The sequence below is a fragment of the Vipera ursinii genome (genome assembly GCF_947247035.1).
Source record: "Vipera ursinii genome assembly, contig: scaffold_128, whole genome shotgun sequence".
NCBI lineage: Eukaryota > Metazoa > Chordata > Lepidosauria > Squamata > Viperidae > Vipera > Vipera ursinii.
In genome coordinates, this window is record NW_028148101.1 from 30,026 (window position 1) to 51,706 (window position 21,681).

Here is a 21,681-nt window from a genome sequence, read left to right on the forward strand (position 1 = left end):
TTTCATAAAGTTCTCTTTAGAGGAGGCTAAAATTGGGACGGCTGTCAATCATCAGGAGCAAACTAACAAAAAAAACAACAAACCCCAAGATTCAGGAAGCCGATCAAAATGTTAAGTTTTGTTCCGGAGATCTCGCTTTCTCCCTTATTTTACAATCCATCTGTAAATTGATTATTTTTTTTGAATAAAGATTTTTCGCTTTGTGTAATTCGTGCGTCGAAACGATGTTCCGGTGCGGTCTAGATTTGATAAGGTTACAAACCGAATTAATTTTTATACCGATACCTGGGAATATTACAGATAGTCCTCCACTTACAATTATCCGTTTAGTGACTGTTTGAAGTGACAAGTGACTTTAGGACCGTTTTTCACGCTTAACGACCGTTGCAGCCATCGCCAGGATCACGGGGGTCAAAATTCAGACGCTTGGCAAGTGACACGTATTACGACGGTCGTAGTGTTTGCTTGCCTTCTGACAAGCCAGATTCCCTTAACAACCGCATTACTAATTTAACAACCAGTGATTCACTTAACGACGGTGGCCTGAAAAGTCATATAACGGGTCAACACTCCCTTAACCAATGTCTCACTTAGCGACATAAACTTTGGGCTCGATTCTGGTTGTAAATTGAGGACTGTGAAGTACATTTGTTATTTTGAATTAAGACACATCTTCTTTTATTCATATTTATCTCAATCAAAAGAACACACCACATCCGGTCTCAGCATCTGGCAGATTGTACGACCGATCCAAATTAATAACGTCACCGCAACTGTCCAGAGAGCTCCACGTGTTTTTCTTCTCCTGCAAACGGGCTGAGAAGCCCCGGTTTTCATTTTCTTCCCAATTTTTAAAGATTTTGCAACTTGAGACAGCTGCCTTCACCAGGTGCAGCATTTTAACCTCTCCAACCCTGCCGGACGGGGTGGAAATAATGTGAAAATCCCCGGTGGGGCACGTCAACCCTCCCTCCCACGCACGTCAATCAATAACGCTCCAGATGATTGGATAAAATCATTTAATAGCAAATTCCCAGAAAGGGGTTGGTAAAGCTACAGGAACAAGCGAAGCAAAGGGGTGGGGGTGGGTGGGTGGGGGAAAACGGCTGAATATCCGGGTCTAGGCAAACCCCCGACTTACGACCACTCCTTTAGTGACCAAAGTTACAACATCACTGAAAGAAAAAAAAAGAGTATACTACCAGCTCTCAAAATCGTGACTGTAGCCTCGCAGTCACGTGATCAAAATTCGGGCGCTCGGTAACGATCTCACATTTACGACGGTCGCAGCCGGCGGATCGCCATTTGCATGTTTCGCTGCAAGGAGTTCACTTGCAGACCACGCCAAAAAAAAAAAAAAAAAGGTTGTAAAACTGGGAGGTCGTAAGTCGAGGACTGCCCGCAGGCGTTGGGACTGCAGTTTCCAAAAATGACATCTGAACTTCCAGCGGGGAGAGGATGAGGCTTGAACGCCCCACCCCAAAAAGATGCAGTCCCCCCCCTCGGTTGCAACCAGGGAGGAATGCAGCTGAGAGACAAGGAGGGGGGGTGTCTCAGAGGGAGGGGGGTCTCAGAAACCCAGGGTGTATGGTGCGACCACCCCTCCCTTCTCCACCATTGCTTTGGAGATGACCCGAAAGTTCTTGAAGATTTGTTGGGTGGTGCTGGACGAGAGAGAGGTCAGGCTTTGGGTGATTCGCTTGTGGGCCTGAGGAAAGAGAGAAAGGACCGATGAGAAGGGCCACCCCCCTACCCCCCAGGTCAAAACACACACACACACACACACACACACAGAGTGACAATCGGGGTTAGAGAACGAGAAGGTTTCCAAAGTCTTAAGAACAGACAACTGCCGTGGGTCATGTCCAAATTGGGCAAGCTTAAGACTTAGGGACTTTTATTACGTCTGCTTACTCTCTTGCAATCCCTTCCTCTGCAATCTCTCCGCTCTAGGGGGAAATAGGAGGGGTGGGGGGGGGAAAACAACACCACCAAGCGTGGCTGACTGGGGGATTCTGGGAGTTGAAGTCCACGCTTCTTCCAAGTTGCCGAGTTGGCAGAGACTCCTTGCTCTGCGAACTTGCACACAACCTCCCAGGCGTAGGTGGGGACGGCCGTTAGCCTTTCGCTCGCAATTTATTGGGCTCCAGAGGGAAGGAAGTTTTATTGAATGCCAATTATTTTATAGATTGCTTTTCCATTAGCTATTTGAGAAGGCTGCTAATGAAAAGGATCTCCTCTCCGGCGGCCGGGCTAACCCGATTACCTGGGCTGCCTCTGCGGCCGGCCGCTTAAGGAGAGGATCAAATTCAGCCCTCGGTAATAAAGAGAGGATTTTAGGCTCCCAGGAACCGGGATCGCCTCCTCGGTGGACCACGTGGCCTTCTTCGGAAAGGAGATCCGAGGCGCTTCCCACGGTTTCTTTGGGGAGGGGGGTTTTCCCCCTGAAAACCATCCCTGCTTTTCTCAATAATAAAAAACCTTTCTCTTGTCTCCTTCTCTTTTTTCTTTCTTCTTTTATCTCTACTTTCTTCCTTTATCTCTCTCTCTTTATCTATGCCTTTGTCTTTAATTCTCCTTCCTTTTCCTCCCTCCCTTCTTTCCTTTCCCTTTTCTTTCTCCTTCCTTTTCTCTCCTCCCTCCCTCCTTCCCTCCCTTCATTTTCCTTTCCTCCTTTCGTCTTTACTTCCTCCTTCCCTCTCTCCTCCCTTCCTCCTTCCTATCTTACTCCCTCCCTCCATTCCTTCCTTTTCCTTTTTTATTTACTTTGACACACACACTCACACACACACACACACACACACACACACACATGGCCTACCTCCGTGCACCAGGTTTCGCAAAGCACCTTCTCGTGTTGCGCTGTGGCCTGGCTTTGTTCCAGCGCCCGCGACGCTCTGTTGACCCAGACGAAGAAGGAGGAGAGCAAAATGAAATCAAATCTTTGGAAGGTTAAGACTCACGCCTGTGTTGCAAGGTGGGACATTCGGCAGGGAGGAACCGAGATACTTTGCCTGGACTAGGAAACCTCACTCATGTGGGTCTCGGGATTCCTTGAAACCGCCCACCGCATCTGCAATGCAGATCTGACTTCCTAGATCCCCAATTGGACCTTTCCGGCTGAAATGTTGAGGTTCCCCTCTGAATATCAGAGTTGGAAGGGACCTTGGAGGTCATCTAGCCCAACCCCCTGCTCAGGCATTTCAGACAAATGGCTCTCCAGTCTCTTCTTAAAAACTTCCAGTGTTGGAGCATTCACAGCTTCTGGAGGCAGGTTGTTCCCCTGGTTAATTGTTCCAACTGTCAGGAAGTTTCTCCTTAATTCCACGTTGCTTCTCTTCTTGATCAGTTTCAATCCGTTGCTTCTTGTCCTGCCTTCAGGGGCTTTGGAGAAGAGCTTGACTCCCTCTTCTTTGGGGTAGCCCCTGAGATACTGGAACACTGCTATCCTATCACCCCTCACCCTTCTCTTCATTAAACTGGACATACCCAATTCCAGCAACCGTTCCTCGTATGTTTTAGCCTCCCGTCCCCTGATCCTCTTTGTCGCTCTTCTCTGCACTCTTTCTAGAGTCTCAACATCTTTTTTACATCGTGGTGACCAAAACTGGATGCAGGATTCCAGGTGTGGCCTTACCCAGGCCTTGCAAAGTGGTATTAATACTTCACGTGATCTGGATTCTGTCCCTCTGTTAATGCAGGCTAGCACTGTGCTGGCTTTTTTGGCAGTTGCCGAACACAGCTGGCTCCTATCTAAGGACTCCGAGATCCCTCTCACAGTTGCTACTATTGAGCCAGGTACCACCTATCCCATCTGCCAACGCTGCTAACATGGGATGTTTTTGCATTGACAACGGATGGAAATGTCGCCATCTTTTTTCCCTTTTGCTTTTAGAGTTGGATGATGCTTGGAGAGTCCAGCTAGACATAACAACACTAAACGTAGCGTGAGAATCAAGGTTACTGAGCCCACAGCTGATAAAAAAATTGGCGAGCTGGAGAAGCCTGCGCTTTGAGCTAATTCGGGAATGTGATTTATGACTGTTAATTGGGGGAGGGAATTGTGCTTTGATACTAGGTGCCAAGGGGAGGGGAATTAAGTTTTTGGCTTCGATTATGTAGGCGCCGATTCTATGCTACTCGAATAAAAGATCCTTTAAGGTAAACGAAGCCTCGAAGTTCTTTCAAAGACTTTTCATCTGTCGGAACCACGACACCATCCCTGTGCGTTTGGCTTTCCTTGCCTAAATGTAGAAACCTGCTTTTCTCTACACTAAATTTCATTTCATTCAGACAGGGGCCTGGGTTCAAGTCTGTAGAGATCCTTCGGTACCTTGAGCCTGTCTTCTGGGCTGTGGGCTATTCCGGCCAGCAATAATAATAATAAAAAGGACATTTGCTTTGGGCAGGAGGTCTGGGGAGGGGAGGGGGGGCGCAGTCCTGGGGGTGGGGGTGGGCAGCGAAGGCTCACCTGGACAGAACCACCACCATGGCATAGACATCAATTGCGTTGTCAGCAATTTGCTTCAGCATGAATTGCTCTTCTGGAAGTTGGGAGAGAGAAAGGAAGGAAGGAAGGAAGGAAGGAAGGAAGGAAGGAAGGAAGGAAGGAAGGAAGGAAGGAAGGAAGAAAGAAAGAAAGAAAGAAAGAAAGAAAGAAAGAAAGAAAGAAAGAAAGAGTAAGGAAGGAAGGAAGGAAGAAAGAAAGAAAGAAAGAAAGAAAGAAAGAAAGAAAGAAAGAAAGAAAGAAAGAAAGAAAGAAAGAGGAATTAAGGAAGGAAGAAAGAAAGAAAGAAAGAAAGAAAGAAAGAAAGAAAGAAAGAAAGAAAGAAAGAAAGAAAGAGTCAGGATCAGAAGCAGAAGAGAGCTGGATTGGGACGAGGAGAGTTTTGTCCCTCCAGCCCCCCACACCCCCACCCTCCAGCAAGGAATCCATGGGGGTCCCACCCACCTGAGGACCCCAAACTCACCGACAACTTTCTTTCCATGTTTGAGGAGCTGGTTCTCAATGACGCCAGCGAAGAGGTCAATGGCTTGGACAGCCTGGAAAGGGGGCGGGGTGTGTGTGTGAAAGGGGGTAGGTGAATGCAGAATAAAATATAGAATAGAATGGAATGGAATAGAATGGAAAATATGGAATGGAATGGAATGGAATAGAATAGATACAGAATAGAAAATAATAACAATAACAATTATTATTTCCAGATGGCGAACATATCCAACACACCTTTTCCCTCTTATTTTCCCCAAAACAACCCTGTGAGGTGGGTTGGATTAAGAGAGAAGGACTGGCCCAAAGTCACCCAGCTAGGCTTTCATGCCTAAGGTGGGATTAGAACTCAGAGCCGTCTGGTGATTGACCCAAAGTCACCCAGCTAGTTTTCACGGCTGAAACAGCACTTGAACTCATGTTCAAGTCTTACACTGTTTCATTTAGTGACTGTTCGAAGTTACAACAGCATTGGAAAAAGTGACTGAGGACCTTTTTCACTTAACGACCGTTGCAGCATCCTCGTGGTCACCTGATCAAAATTCAGACATTTGCCAACTGACTGGTATTTATGACGGTCGCAGTGTCCCGGGGAAGGGGGGAGTCAGGTGATCCCCTTTGGCGACCTTCTGACCAGCAAACTCAATGGGGGAAGCCAGATTCACTTAACGACCGTGCTACTAACTTAACAACTGCAGCGATTCACTTAACGACGGCGGCCAGGAAGGTCGTAACACGGGGCAAAGCTGCCTGAGCGGGCGTCTGGCTTCGCGACGCCAATTTTCGGCCCGACTGCGATTCCCTTAATGGCCTTGGCCAAAAGAAGGGTTGTAAACCATGGGGCAGAACTCACTTAACCACCGCCTCGCTTAGCAACGGAAATCTCGGGCTCAGTCACGGTCGTGAGCCGAGGACCACTCGTACGGATGAAGTGCCACAGCTGGATGTCAGAGGGCAACCGTCTCCCGGGGCCACTGGTCCCCAGTTGCTCCTCCCAGGGGTTACCAAACACACACACACACACACACACACACACACACACACACACACACACACAAACACACCGGTGTGGGGAGCCGGCCAGACTTACCTGCTCACTGCTGGACTCCAGACTTGGGTGCACCACACCTTTCAGGGTTAGCCCTGTCCCCAGGCCTGCCCTCCTGGGGAGGGGGGTGGGGGGGGGAGAGAGAAGGGGGTGAGAAGCAGCCTCACAACTCTTTCCACAGCCCCCCCTGACCCCAGCCCCCCCGACCCCAGCCCAGCCCCCCCCTTTGAGCCCAGCCTCCCCATCCCAGCCCCTCTCTTTGAGCCCCCCTTAAAAACACAGAACAGCACAAACAGTCACAAAATGGGATTTTTAAAACGTGCAGCGCTCTCCCCCCCCCCCCGCCGCAGATGACCCTTAGGGACCCATTCACACGTTCCCTCCAGTCATAAAACGAAGCAGTCACGGCGGGTGCTTTGCGTCTCTCTCTCTCTCGATGGGAGCTGGGGATTGGATGGCAAAAATGACGGACAGATGGCACGCGGGGTGGGGGGGAAGAAAAAAGAAAAAAACAAAACAACTCGAAACGTTTTGTGGGGCGACGTAGACAGAACGGAGAGGACTCACTGCCCCGAAGCGGGAGCCGGTCTTCCCGGGAGCTTGAAAAACAAACAAATAAATCAAAAAGAGAGAGACAAGATTCGCTGGGAAAAAGCCTGGATTCGTGAACGACAAACCACAAGCAGTCCTCTACTAACGACGATTCGCTTAGTGGCCGTTCGGGGGGAAAAAGGGACTTAAAACCCCTTTTCACACTTACAACTGCTTCAGACGCCTGGTAACCGACTCGTATTTACAACGGATGCAGCATCCCCAGGCTGTGTGTGTGTGTGTGTGTGTCACGCAATCCCCTTTTGCGACCTTCTGACCAGGAAACTCAATTGGGGGGAGGGGTTAAGCTGGATTCGCTTAACGACCGTGTGACTAATTTAACAGTCGCTTAACAAGTGTGGCAAGGAAGATCGTAAACTGGATCAAAATTCGCTTAACGTTATGTCTCGTTTAGCAACCGCCATTTGGGTTCGGTCGAGGACTGCTTCTTCATAGAGAGCCTCCAACTTCAGGAGCAGTTCACCTTCAAGAATGGAGGCATTTCCTACCTTTAGGTCATAAGGGGTAGGCAACCTTGGCCTTTTTATGACTCGTGGACTTCAACTCCCAGAATTCCTCAGCCAGCGTGAGGGAACGGTGACCCTTTGATGACTCATGGACTTCAACTCCCAGAATTCCTCAGCCAGCGTGAGGGAACGGTGACCTTTTGATGACTTGTGGACTTCAACTCCCAGAATTCCTCAGCCAGTGTGAGGGAACTGTGACCCTTTGATGACTCGTGGACTTCAACTCCCAGAATTCCTCAGCCGGCGTGAGGGAACTCTGACCCTTTGATGACTGGTGGACTTCAACTCCCAGAATTCCTCAGCCAGGAACTGCCTGGCTGAGGAATTCTGGGAGTTGAAGTCCACCAGTCATCAAAGGGCCAAGTTTGAAGACCCCTGTTCTAGGACCTTGTCCCCGCGTGCCTGTGAGATATTCCTGGTTGCTCACAACTCCACAACTCCACCTTCTGTGACCTTTTTAGTGTGCTCGAGAAGCCACAATGGCTTGTTGAACATGCTGGCTTAGTTGTAGCCGTGAATCACACCCCCACCCCCTCCGGTGACGCCACCCCTGGCATATGTCCTCCCGCACCCTCTGCGGTCGCAACGGGTCTCACCCACCACCCGTTTTCCCCCCCCCTGCTTTGGGAAGCGGAAGCCGCCCACCTGGGAGAAGGGCGCAGAGAAATGCCGTACCTGCGTACTCGCTTGCCCGCCTCGCTGACCAACAGCCCAGCATTCCCAAAGGGGTTCTTGACGGCTTGTTGCAAACCGCGAAGCTGGTTCCCTGCGTTCTGGATCAGAGGGAAATCAGACAGGATCGGAGCTTTCCTGGCTCCCAAGAAAGCCAACGCGATCAAACCTGGATCGTCTTACTTGCTAGCCCTTCTGGATCATTGCATTGGCAACAGGTAAGAACCCCCCCCCCTTTCCCGGCTTAATTCAGGTTCCCACCCCCCCCGGCCCCAAATCTCGCCCCGTCCCGAAAGCCACCCACCCACCTGGAATCCGTAGAGGGCAATGAAAAGCCGTAAAATGTCGTTGGTGCCCTCGAAGATCCGGAAAACGCGCAAATCTCGCATCACTTGTTCCACTCCGCTTTCCTGCAGCCGGGGAATCGGATGGGAGAAAGAGAGAGAGAGACAGAGAGAGAGAGAAAGGGAGAGAGAGAAAAAGAAAAAGGAGAGAAATAGAAAAAGAAAGGGGGGGGGAGAGAGAGAAATAGGAAAAGAAAGAGGGAAGGAGAAAGAATAGAAAAAGAGAGAAATAAAGAGAGAAAAAGAGGAGAGGAATAGAGAGGAATAGAAAGAGACAGAAAGAGAAGAAGAGAAAAAGAAAGAGGAGAAAAAGAAAGAGAAAGAGGAGAAATAAGAAAAAGAGAAAGAGAAATAAAGAGAGAGAGAGAGAGCGAGAAGGAGAGAGAGAAAGTGATCAATGCCAGAATGATTTTCCCTGACATTAATGCTGCTCCATCAATCAATCAGAATAAATAAGAATAGAGCTGCAAGGGACCTTGGAGGTCTTCTAGTCCAACCCCCCCTGCTCAAGCAGAAGACCCTATACCAGGGCAACCTTGGCTCTTTTATGACTCGTGGACTTCAACTCCCAGAATTCCTGAGCCCATCGTGGCCTGCTTACTCTCTCCTAATCCCTTTCTCTGCAATCTCTCCGCTCAGGAGGCAACTGGACTTGGTTTATCTCTGAAGACGTTTCGCTTCTCATCCAAGAAGCTTCTTCAGCTCTGACCGGTGGGGAATGGAAGGATTTATATTCCTTCTCAAATTTGGCAAACTTTAAGCCGGGTGGACTTCAACTCCCAGAATTCCCGGTCGCTAATAGATATCCTTTGGATACGTACGCCCATGGTGGCCTGCTTACTCTCTCCTAATCCCTTTCTCTGCAATCTCTCCGCTCTGGCTTGTTTTGAAGCCCACTCAGCTTAAAGCCATCCCGGCTGAGCAACGCTAATAAAAACAGACACGAAGAAACTTCCTATGTTTATCAGCGAAGAGATCAGCCTCCTCACCGGTTCAACAGAAAATTATTAGAGAGAAATAAAATTAAAAGTCTGGCTTTTGAAAACGAAACACAAGAGATCTGATCTGTTCAAGGGCTGGAAATGTTACCACCTTTCTGGAAACGTTGCTAAACAGAACTCAAGAGGAAACAAGCTGGGATAGGGGTCATTCTCCGCAGCGGCCTAAATATCTGAAATTAAAACCTGGATATTAGGCCCCCCCCAAACGCCCCCCCCCTGACCTTCATGAACCCCATCCCGCCCATGGTCTGGATGCATTCGTCTGAAACGGTCCAGGCAGCTTCCTGTAGAAGGGGGGGAAATAAACGGATAAAAGCAATAGTGAATTAAGCGTTCTTGTCTGGACATAACCATCTGCATCTTTCTTTCTTTCTTTCTTTCTTTCTTTCTTTCTTTCTTTCTTTCTTTCTTTCTTCTTTTTCTTTCTTTTCTTTTTCTTTCTTTTTCTCCTTCCTCCTTCCCTCGCTTCCCTCTCCCTTCCTTCCCCCTCCCTTTTTCTTTCTTTCTTTCTTTCTTTCTTTCTTCTTTTTCTTTTTCTTTTCTTTTTCTTTCTTTTTCTCCTTCCTCCTTCCCTCGCTTCCCTCTCCCTTCCTTCCCCCTCCCTTTTTCTTTCTTTCTTTCTCTTTCTTTCTTTCTTTCTTTCTTTCTTTCTTTCTTTCTTTCTTTCTTTCTTTTTCTTTCTTTTTCTTTTTCTCCTTCCTCCTTCCCCCTCCTTTTTTTCTTTCTTTCTTTCTTTCTTTCTTTTTCTTTCTTTTCTTTTTCTTTCTTTTTCTCCTTCCTCCTTCCCTCGCTTCCCTCTCCCTTCCTTCCCCCTCCCTCTTTCTTTCTTTCTTTCTTTCTTTCTTTCTTTCTCTTTCTTTCTTTCTTTCTTTTTCTTTCTTTTTCTTTTTCTCCTTCCTCCTTCCCCCTCCTTTTTTCTTTCTTTCTTTCTTTCTTTCTTTCTTTCTTTTTCTTTCTTTTCTTTTTCTTTCTTTTTCTCCTTCCTCCTTCCCTCGCTTCCCTCTCCCTTCCTTCCCCCTCCCTTTTTCTTTCTTTCTTTCTTTCTTTTTCTTTCTTTTCTTTTTCTTTCTTTCTTTTTCTCCTTCCTCCTTCCCTCTCCCTTCCTTCCCCCTCCCTCCCTCCCTTTCTTTCTTTCTTTTTCTTTCTTTCTTTCTCTTTCTTTTTTCTTTCTTTTTCTCCTTCCTCCTTCCCTCGCTTCCCCCTCCCTTCCTTCCCCCTCCCTCTTTCTTTCTTTCTTTCTTTCTTTCTTTCTTTCTTTCTTTCTTTCTTTCTTTCTTTCTTTCTTTTCTCTTTCTTTCCTTTCTTTAACTTCCATCCTATTGTTTTCCTCCCTCCCTGCCTCCTTCCCTCCATCTTCCCTCCCTTCTTTCCTGGGAAGACAGTAACCGGCTTGGCACCTTGGTGCCCCAGCCAGGACTCACCGAGCCGAAGACTTTGCTGATGGCTGCCTCAATCTGGAAGTCCGAAGCCCCCCGGTCCATGTTGGCGCTGATCATGTAGGCCATGGACTAAAAAAAAAAAAGAGAGCAGCAAGGGGTCTTTGGAGAATCAGAAAAAAAGGGGGGCTTTTCACACATTTTTAAACTTTTTATCCTATTGTACAGAGTCTAGTCCTGCTTGAGAAAGGGGGCTGGACTAGAAGACCTCCAAGGTCCCTTCCAGCTTCTATTCTATTCCATTCCATCTTTATACTATTCTATTCTGTTCTACTCTATATTTTATTTTTCTATTTTTATTGTTCTATTCTATTATTTCTAATTCTGTTCTATTCTTATTTTATTATTCTATTCTATTCTATTCTGTTGTTTTGTTCTGTATTTTATTATTCTATTTCTATTCTATTTCATTATTATGCTATTCTATTATTTCTAATTCTGTTCTATTCTTATTCTATTCAATTATTATTATGGTCTCTGGATCGGTCTCAGGGATTCGCTTTTGGGGGAACTAAGTTTCTAGTCCTCAAGGATGTCCAGTGACACCGGAACGCCACAGATCTGAGAAGTGACACTTTGGGCACCGTGCTGAATTTACAGACACACACACACACACACACACACACAGAGAGAGGTCTGTTTTGCATTCCCGTACCTCCGTCACGTAGTGCAGCAACGCCATGCGGGCGAGTTTTTCCTGGATCACCCCAAAAGTGTGGATTTTTTCCCCAAACTGCGTCCGGTTAGCGGCAAAGTCCACCTTTGGGACAGAAAGGGAGGAGGAGGAGGAGGAGGATTTAGAAGGGGCACTGTCTGTCCTCGACTTACGATGTTCCTTTAGTGATGATTCAAAGTTACGATGGCGCGGAGAAAAGGAAGTTACGGCCAATGTCCACACTTACGACCTTTGCACCGTCACGGGATCAAATCCGGACCCTCGGCAGCTGATCCGTATTTATGACGGTCGCAGCATCCCCAAAGGGTCCCATGATCCCCTTTTACGGCCTTCCGACAAGGCGGGGGGGGGGGCGAAGCTGGGTTTGCTCAACAGCCATGCGGCTGACTTAACGGCCGCAGTCATGAACGACGGTGGCGAGAACAGTCGTAAAACGGGGCAAAACGACCCTCCGCAACTGTCTTGCTTAGCAACAGAAAAGTCGGGCAAAGTTGTGGTCCTACGTCGAGGACTGCCTGTATGAGGGGATACTAGGGCGGAGGGGGGAAGAAAGTGGGTTGGGGGGCCCAGAGGTGCTCACCGCTTTTTGGATGAGCGACCGCATGGTGCCCGCCATTGCCGCTGCCATGCCGAAACGCCCGTTGTTGAGGATGTTCATGGCCACCTTGAAGCCGGCGCCTGGCGCACCCAGCACGTTCTCTACCGGCACCCGGACGTTGTCAAAGTGGACTTCGGCCGTGTTGGACCCCTTGATGCCCATCTTCTTCTCGGGGGGGCCGCTGGGGGGGCACGAGAGGGAATTAGAGCCCCCCCAGAACACACCCAAAGAGACGGGGAGTGTACTACTCTGCCCACCCCACCAGCTCAAGGGGGGGGGCTGGTCATCTCTCCCACCCCCTTTGCTCAGCACCCTAAAGCAGGGGTCTTCAAGCTTGGCCCTTTTACAACTTGTGGACTTCAACTCCCAGAATTCCTCAGCCAGCGTGAGGGAACTATGACCCTTTGATGACTTGTGGACTTCAACTCCCAGAATTCCTCAACCGGCGTGAGGGAACTATGGTCCTTTGATGACTTGTGGACTTCAACTCCCAGAATTCCTCAGCCAGCCTGAGGGAACTATGACCCTTTGATGACTTGTGGACTTCAACTCCCAGAATTCCTCAGCCAGCCTGAGGGAACTATGACCCTTTGATGACTTGTGGACTTCAACTCCCAGAATTCCTCAACCGGCGTGAGGGAACTATGGCCCTTTGATGACTTGTGGACTTCAACTCCCAGAATTCCTCAGCCAGCCTGAGGGAACTATGACCCTTTGATGACTTGTGGACTTCAACTCCCAGAATTCCTCAGCCAGCGTGAGGGAACTACGACCCTTTGACGATTTGTGGACTTCAACTCCCAGAATCCCTCAGCTGGCATGAGGGAACTATGGCCCTTTTAATATTTGTGGACTTCAACTCCCAGAATTCCTCAGCTAGCATGCCTGGCTGAGGAATTCTGGGAGCTGAAGTCCACAAGTCATCAAAGGGCCGAGTTTGAAGACCCCTGCCCTAAAGGATGTGAACAACAGTGCTCAGATATTGGGGGGGGGGAGTCTCCTCAACACCTCACCTGGTGACCCCCGCGAAAGACCGCTCCACCACAAATGCCGTGATCTTGTCCTTCATCTTCCCCGTCTCGTCCTTCTGCAGCGTTCTGGCAAAGACGGTGAAGATTTCGGCAATGCCGCCGTTGCTGGGTGAGGAAAGGTACAATTTAAGGACCCTCCCCTAGGAAACGTGCCCCTCTCCCCGGAATTGAATCGTCGTTATTGATTTTCCTCATTTCACTTCCGGTTTGTTAATCTTTTTCAAACCGTCGACTTACGGCCGTTCGTTTAGCAACTGCTGGAAGATACGACAGCGCTGAGAAAACTCGGCTTGCGTCCTGTCCTCACACTTATGACCGTTGTAACATCCTATCGGTCCCCAAACGTGGGCACTTGGCAACCGGTGCCTATTTATGACGGTTGCTGCGTGTTTGTGACCTTCTGAGGGGCAAAGTCCCTGGGGAAGCCTGATTCACTTAAAGACCACAGGATTTGCTTAACGACCACTGGATTTGTTTAATGACCACTAAATTCGCTTAGTGACCACTGGGTTTGCTTAACGACCACTGGGTTTGCTTGACAACCACTGTTGTAACTTCAGTCACTAAATGAATTCTCCTAAGTCAGGGGTAGGCAACCTTGGCTCTTTTATGACTCGTGGACTTCAACTCCCAGAATTCCTGAGGCAGAATGGCTGGCTCATGAATTCTGGGAGTTGAAGTCCACGAGTCACAAAAGAGCCAAGGTTGCCTACCCTTGTCCTAAGTTGAGGACCACTTGTATTTCAAGGACCCTTCCTCTGGATGGTGGGGAGGGGGCACCTCACCTGTTGCACACACCCCCACATCCGCCTCACCTGATCCAGAGCTTGCTCCCATTGAGGGTGTAGTAGGTGCCGCAAGGGCTGAGTTCGGCTCTGCTCCGGATCGAGGCTGCGTCGGAGCCGCTGGTGTTCTCGGTCAGGCAGAAGGCGGCGATGGTCTCACCTGGGGAGGGGGGGCAGAAGTGGCACAAAAGGTGTTCCCCTACGCCGTCCCCCCCAGCACACCACAAAGACCAAGTCACAGGCAAGGGAAATGTTGCGGTGAAGGTGCTAGGCTAGAAAACGGGCGACTGAGAGTTCTAGTCCCGCCTTAGGCGCGAAAGCCAGCTGGGTGACTTTGGGCCAATCACCAGGAGAGGGTGAGTTCTAGTTCTGCCCTAGCCAGAAAGCTGCCGGGGTGACTTTAGCCCAACGACTAGGAGATGGTGAGTTCTAGTTCCATCTTAGAAAAGCTGGCTGGGTGACTTTGGGGTCAATCACTAGGAGATGATGAATTCTAGTTCCTCCTGGGTGACTGTAGGCCACTCACTAGGAGATGGTGAACTCTAGTTCCATCTTAGAAAAGCTGGTTGGGTGACTGGGGTCAATCACTAGGAGATGGTGAATTCTAGTTCCTCCTGGGTGACTGTAGGCCACTCACTAGGAGATGGTGAGCTCTAGTTCCATCTTAGAAAAGCTGGCTGGGTGACTGGGGTCAATCACTAGGAGATGGTGAGTTCTAGTTCCATCTTAGAAAAGCTGGCTGAGTGACTTTGGGGTCAATCACTAGGAGATGGTGAATTCTAGTTCCTCCTGGGTGACTTTGGGCCAATCACTAGGTGATGGTGAATTCTAGTTCCTCCTTACAAAAGCTGGCTGGATGACTTTGGGCCAATCACCAGGAGATGGTGAGTTCTAGTTCCCCCTTAGAAAAACTGGCTGGGTGTGTCAATCACTAAGAGACAGAGAGTTCTAGCCCTGCCATAGCCATAAAGCCGGCTGGGTGGCTTTGGGCCAATCACCAGGAGTCGGCGAGTTCTAGTCCCACTTTAGAAAAGCCGGCTGGGTGGCTTTGGGCCGGTCCCTCTCTCTCAGCCCAAGCCACCTCACAGGGCTGTTGTGGGACAACTGCAGAGGCCGCCTCGAGCCGCACAGCCAAAGCCGGGACCTAAATCCAATTCTAAGAAACCGGACCTCAATAAAATCGACCCAAATCAACCTCAGACTTCCCGCTCCTCGTGAGGAGGAGACGAGGAGCGGGTGGCGGCACCAGCCACGCAGCCAGAAGAAGCAAAAGTCCAACTTCTCAGGGGTGGGTGGGTGGGTGGGCTCCCGTTCTGGGTTCGGGGGGGGGGAATCCTCTCACCCCCCCACCCCATCCTGGCCGTGCCAGGCCCCCCCCCCCCGGTGCCCAGCCCTACCTGACGCCAGCTTGGGCAGGTATTTCTTCTTCTGCTCCGGGGATCCGTAGAGCAGGAGCCCCTTGAAGCCGATGGACTGGTGGGCGCCCAGAGTGATGCCCACGCCCAGGTCGTGCATCCCCACGATTTCCACCAAGCGGGCGTACTGCGGGGCAGAGAGGCCAGGATGGGACGCCCTCTACGCACGTGCAGAGTTCAGCCCCCTTTGGGAGGCTGCAAATCTGGGGGAAAAAAAAAACCACCTACCCCCCACCTGCAGGGGAGGAAAGGAGAAGGGGGGGCACGGGACCGACCTGGGTGTTGGTGAGCCCCAGACCCCCCAACGCCGTGGGGATCTGCAGGCCGAAGGCCCCCAACTCCTTCAACCCCTTCATGGTCTTCTCCTGCACCTGCTCCAGCTCGTCGTTCCGCGATGGGTTGTTCACTTCCTGCAAAAAGGGCGGGGGGGGGGAGAGCAACATCTGGCGTTGCCGGAAGGGAGGGGCCGAGACCACCCCCCACCTGCCCCCCAACCCCACAGCCCCCCCACCCTACCTCGAAGAAGCGGGCGACGGGGCCCACCAGCTCCTGCAGTGTCTGTGCTTGTTCCTCGTTCAGAACTGCAACGGAACCAGAGGAAGGGTGTGTGTGTGTGTGTGTGTGTGTTACTATTCGGGGCGGGAGAGTCCTCGACTTGCAACGGTTCATTTAGTTTAGTGACCGACCAAAGCGTACATTAAAAAAAAAATTAAAAGGTGACTCGTGGCAGGTTCTCGAGTTGTAAGCCTTCCTTCAGCGACCTTTTCGACATTGCCGGCAGTCCTCAACTGCCTTTAGCGGCCGCTCAAAGTTACGACGGCGCCGGATCAAAATTCAGCCACTCGGCAACTGACTTGTATTTATTATTTATTTATTTATTATTATTTATTTATTAATTTAATTTATATACCGCCCTTCTCCCTAGGGACTCAGGGCGGTGAACAGGGCAATACATAAAAAACTAGATACAAAAATTAAGATTAAAACATAATTAAACAATGCCCATAAAATTAATACAAATTTAAGATTAAAATTCATTAATTAAAAATCCCATTATGGTCGCAGCGTCCACGGGGTGTGTGTGTGTGTGTCACCTGATGCCCTTTTGCGACCTTCTGACCAACAAAGTCAAGGCGGGGGGGGGGGGGAGAAGCCGGATTCGCTTAAAGACCGTGTTCCTCATTTAACAACTGCGGCGATTCACTTATAACAACTGCGGCAAGGGAGCAGAACTCTAAAAGGGGGCGAAGGTCACTTAGCGACGGATATTTCGTTAAGTCGAGGACCACCTGAACTTTTCAAACTGTCCGTCCACGTGCTGGACCAGGCAATCCTGTGCACGCAAACACACACACTCACAGACCCACAAACACACCTGGCCCTCCCTCCCATCCAGCCGAAACCCCTCCACACTTTTTTTACCCGAAGGATAAGGGAAGACTTGATCCGTGATGATCTGGCCCTTGAAAATGCCCACCGCAAAGGACTTGGTTTCCTGCAAGTTGGAGAGAGGAAAAAAAAAAAAAAAGATTAAAGGGCCACTGCTCCAGGGTCCTGGGTGCAAGTTCTGACAAGTCCCTGTTTTCAGGCCCGGAAAAGGCACCGTCTTTTTGCTAACGATGCAGTTTTTATTCCTCAGATTGTAAAAAAAATCTCAAGATGGTGATGCCGGCCCCTCCCTCTCCGGCACACATTAACCCCCCCCCAACAGCCCCCAATCTCTCTGCAGCCCCCACCCCATTTTGCAAAGTGCCCCAATCTGGCTTAGGCTGCCACCCTACCCCCCGCCGGCGTATGTTATCCCCAGCCTTGAGTAAGTTTATTTTTTAAATACAGCTAGACAGGCGGTCCTCGAATTACAACGATCGAGAACAAAATTTCAGTTGCTAAGTGTGACGGCCGTTAAGTGAATTTTGATCCACTATTGCGGCTTTTCCGGCTACCGTTGTTAAGTGGATCACTGCAGGCATTAAATTAGCAACTCAGTCGTTAAGTGGATCCGGCTTCCCGCATTGACCTGGCTTGTTGGAAGGTCGCAAAAGGGGATCACGTGACACACCCACCCAACCCCGGGGACGCTGCAACCGTCATAAATATGAGTCAGTTGCCAAGCGTCCGAATTTTGAACACATGACCAGGGGGATGCTCCAAGCATCTTAAGTATTAAAAAAGAGTCGTTAAGTCCCTTTTTCCAGTGTTAACTTTGAACGGTCGCTAAACGAACGGTTGTAAGACGAGGACTGCCTGTATTTTTAGCCAAGCAAAACGGCAACAGCTTATTGGATGTTGGCCAAACCAGAAAATGAGTTTCCAGGTGACTATTGACTTGACCTCATAGACAGGTGACACCCAAAAGGGAGGAGGTATTAAATTAATAATAATAAGATTAAGACTGGGTGTTTGCCCATTTAGGGCAGGAGCCACTTTTGGTTTGTCCATTAATCAAGCGGAGAAGCCAGCTGGAACTAAGGAGAAACTTCCTGACAGTGAGAACAATTCATCATTGGAACTCCCCGCCTCCAGAAGTTGTGAAAGCTCCAACACTGGAAGTTTTAAAGAAGAGACTGGACAGCCATTTGCCTGAAACGGTCTAGGGTTTCCTGCCTGAGCAGGGGGTTGGACTAGATGACCTCCAAGGTCCCTTCCAACTCTGCTACTTCTCTTCTCTTCCATTCCATTCAATATTTTCTATTCTATTCTACTTTCTTATTCTATTCTATTTCTACATTATTATTCTATTCTATTCTATTTTTTTTCTTATTCTATTCTATTCCATTCCATATTTTCTATTCTATTCTAATATTATTCTATTATTCTATTCTGTTCTATTCTATTCTATTCTATTCTATTCTATTCTATTCTATTCTATTCTATTCTATTATTCTATTCTATTCTATTCTATTCTATTCTATTCTATTCTATTCTATTCTATTATTATTCTATTCTTTCTTATTCTATTCTATTCCATTCCATTCTATTTCCATTCCATTCCAGTTATTGCATGTTTTGATTGGGTAACTTTCTTAATAGACAAAGGGGATGCAACAGACATACTATGTCTTAACTTTAGGAAAGTGGGGGGGGGAAATAACACATGACAAATTAAATCAACAAACAGGTTAAAAAGCGGGTTAGGTTAGAAGGCATGAATCAAATGGAAAACTGATATGCAGGCTAGGGAATTCTGGGAGTTGAAGTCCACCCATCTTAAAGCTGTCCAGGTTGAGAAACATAGGAACCCCTCCCCGCAGTCCCTTCCCCCCTCCTCAATTTGCCTCCACAAGCCCTGCACACGTTTCTGGACCTTCTATAATAGGGCTCTTCAAACCTGGCCCTTGGATGACTTGTGGACTTCAACTCCCAGAATTCCTCAGCCAGGCACGCTGGCTGAGGAATTCTGGGAGTTGAAGTCCACAAGTCATCCAAGGGCCAGGTTTGAAGAGCCCTGTTCTATGACATCACAGACAGGCAGCCAATAGGAAAAAAGCAGCTCAAAAACCTAGAAGGAAACTTACTCCCCACTCTCTCTCTCTGTGTCTCTGCCTTTCGTGTTCGTTTGCATCAAAATGGCTCCCCCAATATTGCCCCCGAGGCCCCAGAAATCCAGAGGAGGGGGACCAAAGACCACATACCGTAGGTAGAGGCTTTTTTCCCAATTCTTCTTGAGACGCTGACTCTGACTTTAATGTGTGCTTGTCCGGGGCGGTCTGCAAAAGAGGGAGACAGCATGACATCCCTTGAAATTTATCGGGTGCTGCCTACCTTGACCACAGGGCTTTGCGCGCAACAATGCACAAAAATGGAAATTGGGTGCCCTATTTAATAAAAGCGGAATTTGGACGCAACGTTGCCTACGCGTAGAATTGGTTACAAATACGTTGCATAAAAGTGAAATTTGGATGCAACGCTGCAGGAAAGTGGGATTTAAATGCAATGCTGCAGAAAAGTGGAATTTGGATGCAATGGTGCAGGAAAGTGGAATTTAAATGCAACGCTACAGGAAAGTGGAATTTGGATGCAACGCTGCAGGAAAGTGGAATTTGGATGCAACGCTGCGGGAAAGTGGAATTTGGATGCAACGCTGTGGGAAAGTGGAATTTAAATGCAACGCTGCAGAAAAGTGGTTTTTGGATGCAACGCTGTGGGAAAGTGGAATTTAAATGCAACACTGCAGAAAAGTGGTTTTTGGATGCAACGCTGTGGGAAAGTGGAATTTAAATGCAACACTGCAGAAAAGTGGTTTTTGGATGCAACGCTGCAGGAAGTGGATTTTAAATGCTGCAGGGAAGTGGAATGTAGTTTTTTTTTTTTTTTAAGTGAACAAGGTTGGGATGGAGACAGGTCACAGCCGGGAGAGGTGCTGAAGCTGGCTGGCCACAGCATGTGGTGTAGCACGATCAGCTTTTAAACCCTCAGGCAATTAATCCGGAACAGCCAGACTCAGGTGGACGGATTCCAGGGCCCCATAAATAGGCTGCAAACCGTCTGCTTATTTCAATTATTTCACCCTGAGAGGGGTCCTCCACTTACGACATTAATGGAGCCCGTCCATCACGGGTCACGTGTCTTCCCCGTCCTAAAATGCCTCGATTTTAGGACCTTTTTTATGGTGGTGGCTGTTAAGCGCAGACACACACACACACACACACACCGTTGTTAAGTGGATCCTTTGCTGTCTCCTTCACCCTTTTTTAGCCTTCCGAATTCTGAAGTTTTAGCAGCCGCTTTTAAGTTTCCCCTTGTTTTAAACTCAGCTTTTATCTCTGGGCGTTTAGTCGGGTGTTTGTTGTGGTTGCGTTAGGCTGTTTGTGAACAGCCCTGAGTCGCTGGGGGTGGCTGGGTGGCGCAGGGACCTCGTGAACGGATGAAGAAATAAAGAAGCTTGCAACCTGCCAGCCTCCCCCGCCTGGCGGTCAGAGGTCCTGATCTAGGAGGTGCCCAGCATTGGGGAAGGGAAGGAGGGAGGGAAGACTAAAAAGGAAGGAAGGAAGGAAGGAAGGAAGGAAGGAAGGAAGGAAGGAAGGAAGGAGAGAGGGAGGGGAAAAAGAGGAAGGAGGAAAGAAGGAAAAGGAAGGGAGAAAGGAGAGAAAGGCAGGAAGGGAGGGAGGGGAAAGGAAGGATGGAGGGAGGAGAGAGGAGGGAAGGAAGACTAAAAAGGAAGGAAGGAGAGAGGGAGGGGAAAAAAGAGGATGGAGGAAAGAAAGAAAGAAGAGAGGGAAAAAGGAAAGGAAGGCAGAAGAAGGAAGGAAGGAAGGAGAGAGGGAGGAAAGAAAGAGGAAGGAGGAAAGAAGGAAAGAAGGAAAAGGAAGGCAGAAGAGGGAAGGAAGGAAGGAAAGAAGGGAGGGAGGACTAAGAAGGAAGGAAGGAAGGAGAGAGGGAGGAAAGAGAAAGAGGAAAGGAGGAAGGAAGGAAGGAAGGGGCAGACAGGTGACTGGAGCCAAACTTTCTTTCCTCTTTTCAATTCCTGCCCAACTCAGCCAAGGGACCCTGGTGGGGGAGGTGGGGGGGGGGCTGTTCCGGGTTCACACGGTTCCTGGCATCCCGGCGGGGGTGGGGGGTGGGCTGGCCCCTCCTTGGGAAGGCACGGAGGGGGGGGCGCAATCTTCCCCCTCCTCCCCCAGGCACGCAGACGATGGCCCTCGGGAGCCGCCCAGCGCCGACCTTTCCCCCAGATGAAGCATCCTAGCTATGCCCGGGTGACGCGCCTGCCCTTCAGACGGCGCCCGGCCGCCCCGGACTCCCAACTGGGTCGGCCGCGGGGATCGGCGCAGCGGAGATCCACCATGGGCGGCGGGGGGGGGGGAGCTTTACCAGGAGGACCCCAGACCCAGCATTTAAAGCGGGGAGGAGTGTGTGTGTGTGTTGGGGGGGGGGGGGAGAAAAGCGGCGGGTGCAAGGAATCCCAGCGCCCGCGAGGCTCCCGCAGGCGTCAAGCTTCTAGTCCTCACTGAGCCCGCGGCTGACCCGCGCGGGGGGGGGGCGGCGGGGGCCCTTCGAAGCCCCCCCTTTTCCAGGCCACCCCGCGCCCCTTCCCCGACTTACCTGGGCGGCGGCGGCGGCGGCGTGGGCGGCGAAGAGTCTCCCCGCGAGTGGGCGGGCGTGGGGCGCCCCCGCGGGACAGCCGGGCCTGCAAAGTGGGGAAGGGGTTGCAGTGCGTTGCAAGGGAGTGGGAGGGGGCTTCTCAAGATTTCCCCCCCCTACTTCCCCCACACACCCCTGGCTGGGCTCCCCCTCCCCACCCCCAGCCCCCACTCACCCCCGCGGGGCCCCGAGCCCCAGGAAGAGGCGGGGGGTCAGGCGGAGGGCTGCCATGCTTGGGGAGGGGGCTGCAAATGGGGAGGGGGGCTCCGGGAGGGTCCTTCGGGCAGGCTGGCGGAGCTGCTGCTGCTGCGGCTGCTTCGCTCGTTCCGCTTGCTCGCTCCGCCCCCCCCCCAAGTCAAAGGGGGGGGAGGAGGAGGAGGAGGAGGAGGAGGACGGGTGGAGCATGCTGGGAGTTGGAGTTTGCCCGGGCTGCAGACGTGGCTGCTCATGCGCAGCGGGTTGCCCTCCCCTCTCCCCCCCCCTCCC

The 21,681-nt window shown here is 50.1% G+C and overlaps 1 protein-coding gene across 1 annotated transcript; it reads right to left on the minus strand.

Annotated features, from left to right (window-relative positions):
* Nucleotides 1–1,004: 1,004 nt before the first annotated feature.
* Nucleotides 1,005–21,529, minus strand: ACADVL (acyl-CoA dehydrogenase very long chain). Its single transcript, XM_083380333.1, has 20 exons — nt 21,371–21,529; nt 21,157–21,241; nt 18,747–18,821; nt 16,537–16,609; nt 15,631–15,695; nt 15,390–15,524; nt 15,097–15,241; nt 13,730–13,859; nt 12,897–13,019; nt 11,866–12,064; nt 11,265–11,369; nt 10,595–10,681; nt 9,395–9,457; nt 8,137–8,238; nt 7,832–7,929; nt 6,081–6,153; nt 4,971–5,043; nt 4,472–4,544; nt 2,822–2,897; nt 1,005–1,708 (listed from the first exon to the last, which is right to left on the minus strand). The coding sequence occupies exons 1-20, from the start codon at nt 21,424–21,426 to the stop codon at nt 1,571–1,573; spliced, it is 1,974 nt and encodes a 657-aa protein (XP_083236459.1). The 5' UTR covers nt 21,427–21,529; the 3' UTR covers nt 1,005–1,570.
* Between the last annotated feature and the right edge of the window lie 152 nt (nt 21,530–21,681).